At 41.8% G+C, this 15,098-nt stretch overlaps 1 protein-coding gene across 2 annotated transcripts in view; it reads left to right on the top strand.

The window, feature by feature from the left end:
- The window catches only part of BMPER (BMP binding endothelial regulator), a 270,991-nt gene extending 257,976 nt beyond the window's left edge, over positions 1-13,015 (top strand). Inside the window, exons 14-15 of one of the 2 annotated variants that reach the window (XM_024130256.1) lie at positions 1,527-1,657; positions 11,631-13,015. In XM_024130256.1, coding sequence (XP_023986024.1) covers positions 1,527-1,657; positions 11,631-11,812 — 313 coding nt within the window. In that variant the 3' untranslated portion in view covers positions 11,813-13,015. The remainder of the gene's footprint in view (positions 1-1,526; positions 1,658-11,630) is intronic. The other variant, XM_055084685.1, reaches the window with a different exon arrangement.
- The last annotated feature ends 2,083 nt before the right edge of the window (positions 13,016-15,098 follow it).

Genomic DNA, 15,098 nt, shown 5'->3' with positions numbered 1-15,098 from the left:
TTTCTCTTTTATTCCAGTTTAGTTCCCAATTCCCAAGGCTGTGCCCTTGAGTGTTGAAATGTAATAACTTTGAGGGTACACGGTGAGTCTACTGATTCTTTAATATGGTTTCTGCCATTTAATTCTTGTTCAGAGCAGGCAGTGCACCAGCTCCACCCAGAGCTAGCAGGTTACTCTCTATAATCAAGTATGTACACATGCCTCACACCAAGAGGAAATGCTCACATAGTAACATTGGATGACCATGTCCTGATCACTTTTCAAGATCATTGGTGCTTTTTGTAATCTTGAATATTATTTTTTTCTGCTTCCAGCCTTGAATTAGATTCTGTAAGGAAGAGGTTTTGCTGAACAGGGTATGAAAAAATAAGGGTAGTCTAATTTTATCAATCTTGAGCATCTTGCATAAAATGTTAAGTCAAAATTGTTAGACAGTAAACTTGCTGGAAGATGAAGACAAGGATGGTGGTATGCTATGACAAAAAGAGCACTAGTCTCGGGAGACGTAATTTAATTCACTCTTTTGTCACTTATTAATGTGACTTTGGGCCTATCTGTTCATTTGTAAAATGAAGTTTTCATTTATAAAACAGGGACTGTGCTACATCCTATTTAGCACTCAGTGACAGACTGCATGTGAAAGTCCTTTGTAAACTGTAATATCATATTCCAGTGTGAGGTTGTTATTAGGCCTCCGAGGTCAGCATGTTTGAAAATTTATTAGTTTGTATTTAAAACACATTTCAGTTCTCTTTACGTCCTGGCCCATCATTTCCATATTTAAACTTAAGCAACAAAGACCTTGGCTCAGTCACCTTTCTCTTTCAGTCTAATTAGGGGCCTGATAGTTTTGCTTTGTTTGGAATTTGTCACCCCATGTTCTAAAGAACGAGGCTCAGTGTGTTCCTCAAAAGACTAAGATTCTAAGATATTGCAAAATTGAATCCTAATTGTTTGTCTTCAGAAAGCCGTGAGATTTTATGCTTTCATCAAGTTGGTCACTATTTGGGTTATATTGTAATAGAACCTGTTATTCATATATCAGAGCTATTCACAAAATGGCAGCACCTTGAATAGGGACTATATTCTAGGAGCTGCCTTCTCAGCGTGGTAACCAATAGGCATATGTGATTGTTTGCAACTAAATTAATTAAAATTAAGCCAAATAAAAAATTCGGTTTTTCAGTCACACTGGATACATTCCAAGTGCTCAATAGCTAGATATGATTAGTGGCTACTACTTTGGACAGTGGAGACTATATAATATTTCCATCATTATGGAAAGTTCTATTGGCCGGTCCTGCTCTAAAAGAAAGGGAACCTGATGTCACATTATTCAAAGGTATCCAGTAAGGTTTCATGCAGAATTTTTATATCATTTTTAGGTTTCCAACCTAAAATGGCAACCTTTAATGTCCAATCAAGGGTTGACATCCACCCACCCACCCCTTTTCTCCAAGCTGCATTTAGGACATTTGATAATTTGATATTTTTGAAAGTTCATTTCTTTTTATTGGGTCCCTTAGGTCCTGCGTGACAGATATGTGTGAATGTCCAGTCCATAAAAACTGTTACTGCGAGTCATTCCTGGCATATACCCGCGCCTGCCAGAGAGAGGGCATCAGCGTCCACTGGGAGCCTCAGCAGAATTGTGCAGGTGAGAAGTTCCTGGCCGACCCAAACATCAGAAACTCACTCCAGGGCCCAAGATAGCAATAGAAGAGACTTGATGATGTGAATGGTCACACGCTCCCTTGGCCAGAGGGAAATCTTATCAGTGGCCCAGCTGGATTTCAACTTGATAAAACACAGGGGCTTCCCACTGGGCAGGATAGAAAGCACTTAAGAGAAATGCTTTGTGACAAGCACATTTGAACAATTTAAGGATTTCCACTGTTGCAAAATCCTCCTAACCTCAAGCTACCAGCTGGATGTGCTTAGCACGTGGACAGTCACAGCTGTGGTTTAGGTTATGTGTGGAGCAAAGGAGATTCGGGACAATTACAGTCATTTAAGGTCTTCAGGATAAGTGTGATTTTTTTTTTTGAAAGAGAGAGAGAAATGGTTATACAAACACTAGTAGAACATTCTTTTCCTTCTGAGAGACAGATTGCTGTAATAGTCGTTCTAGCTCTTTGATCTCAGGCAAGTGAATTAGCTTATTTGATATCTGTAAAATGGACTTCTTTGTTCATCCCAGAAATGTTTCTTACAAAGTGGCTAAGTACTAGGCATTGAACAAAGCACTGTGGGCACTTTGGTGACTGTAAGAGATGAGGTGACGTCCCTGTCATTGAGGTGCTGGCAACCCAGTGGGAGAGCCAGACAAAAATAGTAAGTCGACCAGGTAGAGACTTGCTAAGTGTGGTAAGGGTGATGGGGAGGCAAATAGGGCAGAGCAAGAGAAAACAAATGGGGAGGGAGTCGGTGGCTACTTAGATGGAGAAGAGGGAGCGCGTCTCTGTGGGGATGATGTTCCAGCCGAGCATTGAAGGATCCAAGGGACTCAGGGCAAGAGATCCATGCAGAGGAAACATATTTGAATAAGATAGCCGCTCTCAAACTGGAAGGGAGTCAGTGTGGAGGGCAGGGGAAAGAGGGGCACAAGATGAGAGTGGAGTTGAAGCCAGAGCCGGATTGCAGGACTCTGCAGGTCTTGGGAAGGAGTCTAGCTTTTATTCCAAGAAGAATGGAAGCCACTGACAGGCTTTAAGCAACACTCCTTCTGCTTTTGAAAGATTGCCCTGTGTAGAGGCTGCTGAGTAGAGAATACATTGAATAGGGCAAGATTGAAGGCAAGAGGCCATTGCAGTCTTTGGGGTGACAAAATGACGGTGACTTGGATTAAGGTGGAGGCAGTGTGTGGAGGAAGAAGAGAGATTTTAGAAATATTTTGGAAATGTACAATAATATCTACTCTGCAGAGTTATAAGCATTAGTGATACATACGTGACACATCTTACAAGAGTGCTCAACTCATAGAAGATACTCAGCCAGTAGTAACTGCTGCTCTTATTTAGACCTGAAGATGAGATGACTAAATGTTTGTCTTTTACTGCAAGGGTTGGCAAATGTTTTTCTGCAAAGGACCAGATTTGCCTGGTAGGGAGAGACTGAGGTTTGCAACATTCTATAGGAATCCTAGAAACCTTAACTCTGCTATTAGAAAAGAAGGCAGTTCATGGCGCTGCTAACTCTAGAGGGTCTACACTGGTGGAGGGCAGGAGCTGTCCTCCAGTTGGAAGAGGGCTCAAGAATTGCCTTTGTCTATATTTTCAGTGAATGGACATCGTGTTCACTTAGACAGTGGGTCTCAATCTGGATGGACATTGGAGTCACTCTGGGAGCTTAAAAGATAAACCAGAAAACTATGCCTGGGCCCCTTGCCGAGGTATCCTGCTTTAATTGGCCTTGTTATCATTTGAAACCTCTCAGGAGATTCTGACCTGCAGCCAGAGTTGAAACTGCCGAGTTAATTTGTATGCTTATTTGGGTGGCTCTGGAGGGGGTAGGACGACGAGAGTTTTGAGGGTTGCTAAAGCTTCCTCATGCCACCCCTTGACACAGTCACTAATCCATGTCCTTAAAAAGCTCTCAGACCCTTTTATCTACTTGTGAACTTCCCTTTTGGTTTTGCTCTCTCCTCTGCAAGCCCAAGTCCAATCTTTATGTCTGAGTTCACTTTCCATGGCAAGAGTGCCTCTCTATCAATGCTGTCTTCCCAGAGGAGGATTGAGTTGATAAAAATAACTCATATTAAGGTATGGCTGAGGCTCCTGAAAGGTGAGACTAACTGGCTTACCTCCCACCTAGTGCGTCAGTGTGAGGTAGTATAGGAAGGTCAGGGTTTTGAGAGACTGGGTCCTTGCACCACACCTTGAATATGCCCGTCTCCTTTTCTCTGCTTTGAAATGAATAAAATATATGGACTCAAGCCCCAGCCATTCATCCTGGTGTAATGTGGGGCTCAGCAGAACTTTATTAATTTTATTAGGTATGGTGCTGTGATGAGGATCATATCAGATACGGAACATGTGAACCCTCTCTTCCTGATACCAGGCTGTATTTAACACCAGTTCAGTGCACCCAATGCATTTGAGGACTATACTTTCCCCCCTCCAGGATCCTGAGTTCAGGGACTGAATCTCAGCAGCTAAAATTACTTTTCTAATGGAAAAGGAATACGGCTTCTGAAAGGTTCCATTTACCACTAAAATTAGCAGAACCATCTGAGTGAAGTATACCTCTGTCAGTGTTTGATTGCAGGGGAACCTTTTATACACACACACACACACACACACACACACACACACTCACACTGAACTTCCACAAATTGATAGTTGGTATTTACGGAGATATGCAGCATCTCTCAGTAGATTCATTTCTGAGTCATCTGGAATATTGAAGACTATAAGAATACTCTTTACTAATTTTTAGCTCCCAGATCTTTTGACTTATGACAGCACTTAAGGCCATTTAATACTGAGAAGGTAAATTTTCCAGGGTAAAAGGCTTGGAAGTTGAACAAATAAGAAGCCAGCCAGGCAAGAAACTCTGAATGAACAAGTGACATCTTCCAGGCTAGGTTGGATTTTAGCACTAGCATGACATATTAAGTGTATGCCCACTAGCTGTGGCAAGGAGGACTAATGAAACTCTAGTTTAGTACAGGAATTACTAAATACAATACAATGTGCAGAGGGCTATTGTGAAGATCTCTAAAAGTTTCATTGACGACCATTTATATTAATGTGTACTATTTTCTAAGCACCTCCTTTGCCCCAAGGGCTATACTAGAACTTTGTGTTACATTTTATCTTATTTAATCCCCACTCTAATCTATTTGTTAACACTCTGTTACCCACATTTTACTGTAAAGGACATTAAGGCTTAGAATATTTCTGTAATTTGCTAAAAATCACAGAGGTGGAAACTAAGAAAGCTAGGAATCAAACCTAGGTCAATTTGCATTATAGCCACTGTTCTTAATTATTATGAGAACACAAATAAGCAAGTGCACTGTAGAAAAATATATATACCTATCAATATATATTTATTTATGTAAGCATCCACTAATTTATGGAAATATTTGTTCTGTAGATCTTTCCAATTTCTATTCACTTGTTCCTTATCATTGATACTTGTTACTTGGTACCTTCTGACTCTGTAACTTTGCTATGACCTTGCTCCTGCATCTTACTTTGCCATCCTTAGTAGATTTTCTGCCAACCTCCCTGTATGTGCCACTACTAATTATCAGTGCACTTTGAGGAATACATTTTCTAAGTGGGCAAGGGGCTGGGATATTCAGAGTGGTGTGTGTGTTCCAGCAGCACATGAGATAGTCTGCTGGGTTCTGTGAGCAGTTTCCTCCTTGTTTTATTCTACAAACTCCAGGTGATTCCGGCCCCTGCCCTGCAGCAGCTCTGCTCTACTTATACACACTCATCTTTCCCTTGGCTGGCTAGGAAAGGATCCTGTAAAGGATTAGGAGGTAAGGTCAGCACTGTGACCTTCAGCACAGTAGGGGCACATGGGGACAGTGAGTTCCAGAGGGCATAGATCTACAGTTATTGAACGTATTGATAAAGTCAACACGTGGTGCCTTTATGGGATCCCACAGAAAGTAACGTGTAATGGTCCTTGCACACATTACAGAGTAGCTGCTTATGTGCCCCCTTGGGAATAAATACCTGCTAACCCTAACCACTTTGGTAGTTTCCTGGTTTTTAAAAAATGTATTTGATCAAATGAAGCCTTTTCAAATGCCCCTGTGCAAATCATTTATGTTGTAAAAAGGTACTGTTTGCCTTTTATAAGTTTGAAAAAAAATGGATTCACAGAGGGTAATAAAACAAGGTCCAAGTCAGGATTAACTTTCTAGGATCTCCTAAAAGTTGTGCCAGTTTGAAGGCAAATTTAATCATGTCATCCCCGCCATTTAAAACCCTTGCAAGAGTCCTCTTCCTCAAGGCTTACGGCCCCTGCCTACTTCTCTGCCTCTGTCTCCTCCCACTCAAATCCCATGCTCCCTTCCTCCAACAAAGCAAGGATCGTCCCGTTTCTGATTGGGTCATGGCTGCTTGTTGTTGCTGACACCCCCTTACCCCCTACCCCCCACCCCCACCTTGGCTCTCAGTGCTGTCTCTGCCTGGGAAACTCTTCCTGCCATTGTCTGACTGACAATGTCTACTCACCTTTTAAGATCTAAGTGGGATCTATTCTCTGAAGTCTTCCTGGATCCCTACCCAACCCTCCACATTGAGTTGATGTCTCTCTTATTCCTCCACTGTTCTTTGTTCTCACTGTCTAACGTGTACATCTTGCACTTAATTAACAATCTGTTTATGTGTCCTCTTCACCTATTTGGTTGTAAGTCCAGGCTCCTGAGACTGGAGGTCAGAGATGACATCTGACTCACATTAGATTCCCTGGCCTAAGAGAATGCCTGCCACATAGTAGATACTCAGTAGATGTTTGTTGATTTAATTTGAATTGAATGGAGATGATGAAAAAGATCCTTTTTTTTTTTTTCTAGTAGTTCTTCATTTTCAACCTTCTAATTTCTACCTGTAGATGGTGAGGGAAATCTCAGTGTTCAGTAGTCAAAGGTAAGATGTCACAGAGGAGCAGTAGAAAATTAAGTGGTGGAATTAGAAGAAAGAATTGAGAGGTCAGAGAGAGGAAAAGACATGGGAGAATGCATGTCTATAGGAGAGGAGGGAAAAGGAAAAACATGGGTGGGAGAGAGGAAATTCTGCCGAGTTTTCATACTAGAAGGGATCTTTGCAAGATCTGAAAGGGAGCAAAGTATCTGGAGGGAAAAGTGAGTTGAAAGAGGCATTCTGGAAGCAGCAGAGTGGAAAATGAACTTAAGGCCAGCCAAATGTAATCCAGCTTGGGAACCGGGATGATGGATTGAACATTATTAAGATGAAGTCATCATCCAACAGGCACAGACATTTATTAAGCTGCTCCTCTGTGCCTGGCCCTGTGTCAGAACTTTGCATCGTAGAAGACAAGGACTCTGCCCTCAGGAGTCCCAGACTCAGTGGTTCGTTCATTCTGTTCAACCAGGGGTGCTTGTTGTAGTGACCCCTGGAACCTTCAAAATCTACAGCTACCCAAGGCTCCACTGTAGACACAGAGCAAAAATCTTTAGGGAAGGGGCTGAGGAATATGTATCTTTTAAAAATTCCTCAGGAGACTCTTGTGAGCATCTCTGATTAAGAACTACAGCTGCACAGTGATTGGGGGATTAAAACAAGTAAACATAACTATAATGTGAAAAGTGCTGTTGGATGAAGAAGAGGGAAGGGTATCCTGGGGGAGATCTAGGTAGCTACTCGAAGGAGGTGACGTTTGAATTAAGACTTGGAAAATGATTGGTTTGGGAAGAGAATCCAAACAGATGATAATCCATTTCAGAGCTTTTTGACTGGAAATTAGAGCTAATACTGTAGTCACTGATGAAGAGAGAAAGAGAGGGAAGGAAAGAGAGAGGAAGAGAAGGAAAGGGAAGAGAAGAGAATGTCAGGGGAAGAGTCTTGGAGGCAATTTGAACATTCAGTGCCAGGGAGCAGGTAAATAAGCCCAAGAGAGAGAAGGTGTTTGCAAGAAGTTAGCAGAAAAACCTAGAAATTTCAGTGTCGTAAGATAAAATGGACAAAAAGACTAAATGTTTTGTGGTGAGATCATGTGAGAATGGGGACTGCCTCCATGTCCGTGGATATGGTCATTGTGGAAAACGTCGGCGGGAACTGCTTCAGTAAATATGGTGGGTGAAGAAGGTAGGTCACCAATGGTAATTCATGGCACAGGAACTGGATAAAATGACTGTGAACTCTTCTATGAAGTCTGGAGGTAAGAAGTCTTATAGGTGAGAGAATATTTTGCTAAAGATTAGTGTTGACCTGAAAATGTTTCCAATATTTAGAGGATGGAGCCAATAGAGACAGAGGAGATTAATGTGCATGGAAAAGGACAAATAATAGAGCAAGTTCCCGGTAGAGACGGGTCAGAAAGCAGAAATGTCAAATGAAGGCTGGGTGCCGATGAGGAGAGGCAGTAGGGAGGTGGGTTAAGGTGCTCCTGCAGATGTCCTAAGTCATCAATAAGAGAGGATGAGTGCGCTGAGACTGGAAAGAGCTCCAGTAGAGTTTTAGGTGGAAGAAGATGGGAAACAGCAGGAGCTTCCATTGTGCACCTACTTCCACTTTGGAAATATTCGTTGCCCTCTTCTTTGCTGAAAAGGCGTGAGTCTCTACAGTGACCGAAGCATGAATGTGAGGGTTGTTTACAGGACCAGTTCTCAAACGTGGCTGCCCATTAAAATTAACTGTGCTGGGGAGTATTTTTAAAATTATTTTTAAAATACTGATAACCTGGTTCTACCTTCAGAGGTTCTAATTTAATTGGTCTGGGGTGGGAGTCCAGGCAGTGGGAAGTTCTCTTTCGACCCTGATTTCCAGCTTTGAACACCACTGAGCCATAAAAATTGAACAACACATGGATACAGTTATTTGTTGTGAATATGATATTCAGCTAGGGTGTTTCCAAATTATTAGGCATGTCCAATGTATAGTATATTCTATTAATCGCTGAAAAGAGAAAAAGAGAACTTGGAAGGGATCCATGAAAAGTCAAAAGATGATCAGAAATGCATAAGTTAAGAGATTTAAAGAAGAAGAATTAAGTTGATCCACCCACTCACTCATCCATCTATCAATGCATCAGTCACACAGCAGCTCTCTGAGTCCCTTCTACATGTTAAACACCACAATACTGCTGAAAATAAACAAAACAGCCCTTCCCTCAAGTAGCCTAGATTTAGTTGGAGAAAGAGAGGACAAGGAAATGGATGATTATAATTTCATGTTGCAAATGCAGGGATAGAGGTGGGCGCCAGGTGCTCTGAGTATACAGTCAAGGGACATCCTATCCAGACAAGAGAGGCAGGAGAAAAGGTTGGGAACTGAATCTAAAAGAGGGGAAGATAGGGTGAATGGTGGTGACATTCACCGAGCTTGACAGTGGCACTAGGTCAAGGCAGAGGGCAGGGTCTTCAGGCTTGGCTTGGCTCCAGGAGGTTCCTAGTGGCCTAAGGAATAGAATGAAATTAGGAGAAGCCAAAACAACATACTAGAGTTACATGGTGGAGGTAACGTTAGGGAAAGTAGCCTTAAAGAATAGTAGTAAATTTTTACTTATCTACTGTGTCAGTTAGGATCCAGGCGGAAAACAAGTGGCACATGCGGTTTACTTAATTGAAGTAAGTTTCATAGATGGACTACTTTAAAATGGATAAGTAGCATGTTGGGAAATAAGGAAAAGTCCTGTGCCCTGGAAACGAACTGTTTTTACTCACAATAAGCTGACACCACATGTGTGGGTTTTTTTTTTTTTTCCTCACACCAACCAATTCTCCAACACTCTGGACACCAACTGGGTGTCCTAAAATTCCATTCAATTTTGAGACTAACTGCCCAGAGTTAGCATTGGCCTCCACAGGTCCACAAGACGCCTCACTTCAGATGCCAGTTGCAAGTATTGAGTCCCTAGGTTACCCTCACTTCTGCTCCACTTGGCTACAAAGTCGGGGGAGAGAGGTGTTCTCACAACCCCCTCCCTTTTCAGGCTTAATAATTTACTAGAATTGCTCACAAAGCTCTGGAAAACACTTATTTGCTCTTACTGGTTTATTATAAAGGATACAAATGAACAGCCAGATGAAGAGGTACAGAGAGTACGGTCTAGAAGGGTCCCAGTGCACAGGAGCTTCTGTCCCAGAGGAGTGAGGACACCATAATCCCAGCACCTAAATGTGTCTGCCAGTTTCAAAGTTTTCTGAACCTGTCGTTAGTCATTTAGGGCTTTGTATGGAAATTTCCATATGTAGGCATGGTTGATTAAATCACTGGCTGAAAGTGATTAACTCAGTATCCAATCCTTCTCCCCAGCCCTGGGAAATGGGGCCGAAAGTCCCAACCCTCTAATCATGCCTTGGTCTCTTTGGTAACCAATCCCCATCCTGAAGCTATCTAGGGACCCTAGGCACCAGTCCTTACCAGCATACAAAAGACACTCATCACTTTGGAGATTTCCAAGTGTTCTAGGAGCTGTGTGTCAGCAACTGTAGACAAAGGCAAGTGCAGCTGGAGGCTGGATTGTTATTGTTCTTCAAGAGGATTCTCCTAAATCAGCGGTCCCCAGCCTTTTTGGCACCAGGGACTGGTTTCGTGGAAGACAATATTTCCATGGACTGGGGCGGGGAGGGGGTATGGTTTTGGGATGATTCAAGCACATTACATTTATTGTGCACTTTATTTCTATTATTATTACATTGTAATATATAATGAAATAATTATAGAATCAGTGGGAGCCCCGAGCTTGTTTTCACTGGCCACTCACTGATAGGGTTTTGATATGAGTCTGCAAGCAGCTGATTTATTATGGTCTCTGTGTAGTCAGACCTCTCTGCTAATGCTAATCTGTGTTTGCAGCCGCTCCCCAGCGCTAGCCTCACTGCCTCAGCTCCACCTCAGATCATCAGACACTAGATTCCCATAAGGAGCTCGCAACCTAGATCCCTCGCGTGTGTAGTTCACAGTAGTGTTCGTGCTCCTTTGAGAATCTAATTTCACCACTGATCTGACAGGAGGCGGAGCTCCGGCAGTAATTCGAGTGCTGGGGAGTGGCTGTAAATACAGATGAAGCTTCGCTCACTTGCCCGCCGCTCACCTCCTGCTGTGCCGCCTGGTTCCCTGTTCTAAATCCCTACATGTATCAACATTCCTACTCCTGAGAACGAGGGGTGGCGCCTTTGATTGTCATTGGAAGTAACTCAGATGGAAAGATCCACGTGTCATAAAACTTCCAGAATGTTGGCAGTATTTTTTTCCGACAACTGTATTCATGAATTTCAGGAAGTCTCAGAATATTGTCAAAATCATTTCAGCTCCAACAAAGATAGTAACTTGCTCTGATTTGGCTACATCATCATTTTTACGTTGTCTGACCAGCCAACCAGCTACTTCCCTCTCCCCAGTCACACATCTAATTTTTCTCCATTGGTCCCTACCCGACTCTTGCTCAATTTGTCTCAAATTGATTAATTCAACACATGATCACCAGATTAAAATAGGTCACTCATTTCCAATACCCTTGGCAGGTTTTTTCCCTGTATGTGTAATTCTGTATATTTGAATATCGAGGTGGTTGCAGAAATTATTTTTATTCATCGCAGCTCAATAGCTGGAAGAACTATTTGGAGTTAACTTTTCATACTATTCTCAATACCTAAATAACCTATAGATTTCCTTGTAGTTTGACTAATGTATAGTTTGTCCTATCTGGGAATAAAGCTTTTTCATTTTATTTTATTTTGAAGTTTGCTGGCCCAGCAGGTGGACCTTTGATGTTGTTTTTCTAGGTGCGCGTGGTTCCTAGAGTGTTTGGGCAGTGTTGGGTGTTTGTTATTCTTTTGTTAGGATGCAGAGTTGCACCTGTGCTGTGGGGAGACCAGTGCCATGAGTGACGTGAGCCTTCGGGAACGGCATGGGGCTGAGGGTGAATTAACCTGGCTCTAATGGTTTCCCCACATCTCACCTACAGCACCTCCTCTTTTTCAGCCACCCAGTGTAAGCACGGTGCCGTGTATGATACCTGTGGCCCGGGATGTGCCAAGACCTGTGACAACTGGAATGAGATCGGTCCCTGCAATAAGCCGTGTGTTGCTGGTTGTCACTGTCCAGCAAACTTGGTCCTTCACAAAGGAAGGTGCATCAAGCCAGTCCTTTGTCCTCAGCGGTGACCTTTGTTCCGCTCCTTCAGACTTTGAACCTGGTGTTCTTGACACTGAAGTGGAAGGGCCAATGAAAGACTGCGATATTTGTGTGCTGATTCTGCAAATACACACACAGAGTATATATGTGTATATATATAGATATATAGATATATTCAGAAACACTTCATCATTTATATAAACTATAGGTGGATTATTATATGTATATTTTTTGCTATAAGACATGTATTGTTTCTAGGATCCTAATCTGTAAGCCATTGAATACATTGTATAAATAAACCAGGTGTTTTTAATTTAATAAGGCAGCATGCAGACATACTGGATGGCTTTACCATCACATACATTTGTCATTTTTAAGAAGTTTTCTAAGAAACCTAAACTGCCTGCCTGAATTAATTTTTGATTTGAATAGGATTTGCAGTTGAATGGGAAGTGTGTTTTTCTGGAGAATGGCAAATTTATCTCGGGGCATTTCATGCTTCCAAAGAAAGGAAAGTATGCCTGAGAAATATGGCTAGTGATTGGCGACAGGCTCTAATGGTGCATGTAAAACAAGGGGTAGGCTGTTAGACTTTACTGGGTCATGGTCCGATATTATTTCCAGAACTGATTGGCTGGTTGCCAAGAAATATATATTTGTCACTAGAGCATAACCGAAGAATCAAATGATTTCTTGCCAACTTTGCATATTCCTTGAGTCTCCTAATTTTATATGTGTGTATGATGGATATGTCCACCTCTGTGTCCCACATTGAGATGTTGGTGTGTCTGGATGACTTGTTAGTTTTATTGAGGATGAGCAGGTATTTGAAGAAACTGTTGCACAACGTATGACAAAATATCCATTTCTCTGAATCTCACGGCAATTTAGGATGAGCAAATCCAATGAGTTAAAGTAAGCTATCTCCATTTTGTGACTATTCCATGTATGAAATGAAAGCCTTTCTTTCTAGAGGATTCCTAGACCAACACTATTTGGCAACAGTGAATTTGTCCTAATTATTAGACAGAAAGAAAGGCTTTACTGATCAGTTGATTTAACATCAGTACAAAGAACGGTCTACATGCTTGCTCTTACTACTAGTCACCATGTGATTTTCCTGACTTTTGTTTTCAGTTGAGTAAGTGAACATGTCAGCAAAACAAAACCCACTGATGTCAAAAAATAAAATGTTCTGCATTGTAGTAAATAAAGGGCTTAAGATTTTAAAAAATGCATTTTCTATTTCAAGATGTGTTGTGTTATACCTTACAAATAAGCTATGGCAAATTCAGGTTCATCCATTTTTAACAGCTTTATTTAGATATATTTTATATACCCTACAATAGCTCATTTTTATAAAGAGTGTTATTAGTAGATAATAGCAAACCTCCAAAGTTTTGACAGTCAGCATAGTGCCATTGCTTGTTAAGACATTTGTGTTCCTGTTACATATATTCATGACAGCTAAAGGATTAGTTTGGATTTTTTACTGGGGCATCTCCAGCTGTTTGAGAAAATTGAATAAGTCACACAGTGTAATAGTGATTGTCTGGGACACCAGGGAATGTGGTTGTCATTGTTGTGTTTGGGCCATAACCAACCTCAGTATCTGGGACCCAAGGTAACCAGTGCTTCAGTGCTGCACTTGGAAAGGGGGCTTTGATGTAGGAGACTTGGGCTCCAGGTGTGGTTTGTGACCTTGTCCACAACTGTTTAAGCATTTGGGGCCATAATTCGTTTCTCTGAAACACAAAGAGGCTTTGTAGTATATGGGCAGGGTTGAGGATCAGGAGACCTAAACACTCTGCCACTAGTGAGATTACTTGCACAGTAACCTGAGACACGGTTTGCAAACCCTTTTACACTCCTAGTTTTTGCTTTTTGAAACCTTCTGGAAATTTATTTCCAAATACTTTCAGTCTGCGGTTGGTAGAACCTGTGCAGATACACAGGGCCAACTGTAGATCGTGCTCAGTAAAAGCAAGTTCTTTTTCCTCTCCCTGTGAAAATAAGAATGTTTTGAAAGTCCTAAACTAAAAGTTTTGAACTAGGAGGAAAAATGAATTGTTGACATTTACAATGGCAGTTTTTGTTAAAAGAGTGGCACCTTGAGAATTACCAGTTCTTCAGGTGAAAAGCCACCCCTTTAAACTCGCTGAGTGTTTCCTGAGTATCTGACTGTAATAGAGTAGAACAAATCTGACCCCGTATTGGATCCATTTCTTTTCCTTTAACCTTTGTATTCTATTGCTTTTGCTGCAAGTTGAGAATGTTGCCTCTAGCCTGAAATATACAGGATACCCCATTCTCAAGGCTCTGACCTTTCAAGGTATAACACTTTTCCATTCATACAGAGATAAAAAGTTGGAGAACAGAGAATAACATTTGTCTTGTTGGAGGTTTATAGGGACATTGTAAGCCTATGTGACAGCTGCAATAATAAAGGATTCTGACACCAAGAAGTTTACACCAACCAACCATACCCCCTCCCCTTTTAGTATAAAAGAAGCCTGAATTCTAACTAGGGTAAGATGGTTCTTTGGGACCCTAGTCCACCATCTTCTTGGTCTACAGGCTTTCTGAATAAAGTGAGTATTCCTTTGCCCCAGCAACTCGTCTCTTGATTTATTGACCTGTCATGTGGTGAGCAGTAAAGCTTGGACTTGGTGACATGACCACTAGCCTGTAAAAGGGCACCTCCCCTCAAATTGAGAAAGACCAGTGGTTGACTCTTTCCCCAGCTTTTGTAGAACATGAAAAAACTATTTTAACTGGAAAACTCTTTCTTACTATGAAATATTTCAGACATACAAGAAGGTATAGAGAATAATGTTGTAAACGCCCATGAATACATTACCCTAATTAAGAAAAGTAACTGGTAGGTCGTCGATACATTTTTCTTGCATAAATCAAATCACATCAATCTCACGGTTGCAACAGCTGCATGTGGAGTTTTTCCTTGCTGGGTTTCTGTTCACTTTGCTACTGTTTGTCACTCAAATTCGTCTGGATCTGACAAGTATCAAGGATGTGAGTCTGAATGCTCTTGGTGTGGGAGAAAGAGATGCCTTAGGGGACAGGCACCGAGATATTTTAATTAGCCATCTTCTGCAAACATAACCCTCGGGAGCAAGCAAAAGAATGTCTCTTATTCTAAAGCCTGAAGTATCAATACAAGCCTTTTAAGAACTCAGGATTTTAGGGGCTTCCCCGGCTTCCCCGCAGTGGTTGCGCGTCCGCCTGCCAATGCAGGGGAACCGGGTTCGCGCCCCGATCTGGGAGGATCCCACATGCCGCGGAGCGGCTGGGCCC

The sequence above is a fragment of the Physeter macrocephalus genome, chromosome 5 (genome assembly GCF_002837175.3).
Source record: "Physeter macrocephalus isolate SW-GA chromosome 5, ASM283717v5, whole genome shotgun sequence".
Lineage (NCBI taxonomy): Eukaryota > Metazoa > Chordata > Mammalia > Artiodactyla > Physeteridae > Physeter > Physeter macrocephalus.
Note: the sequence above shows the minus strand (reverse complement) of the source record. Positions and strands in the feature narration are given on the sequence as shown.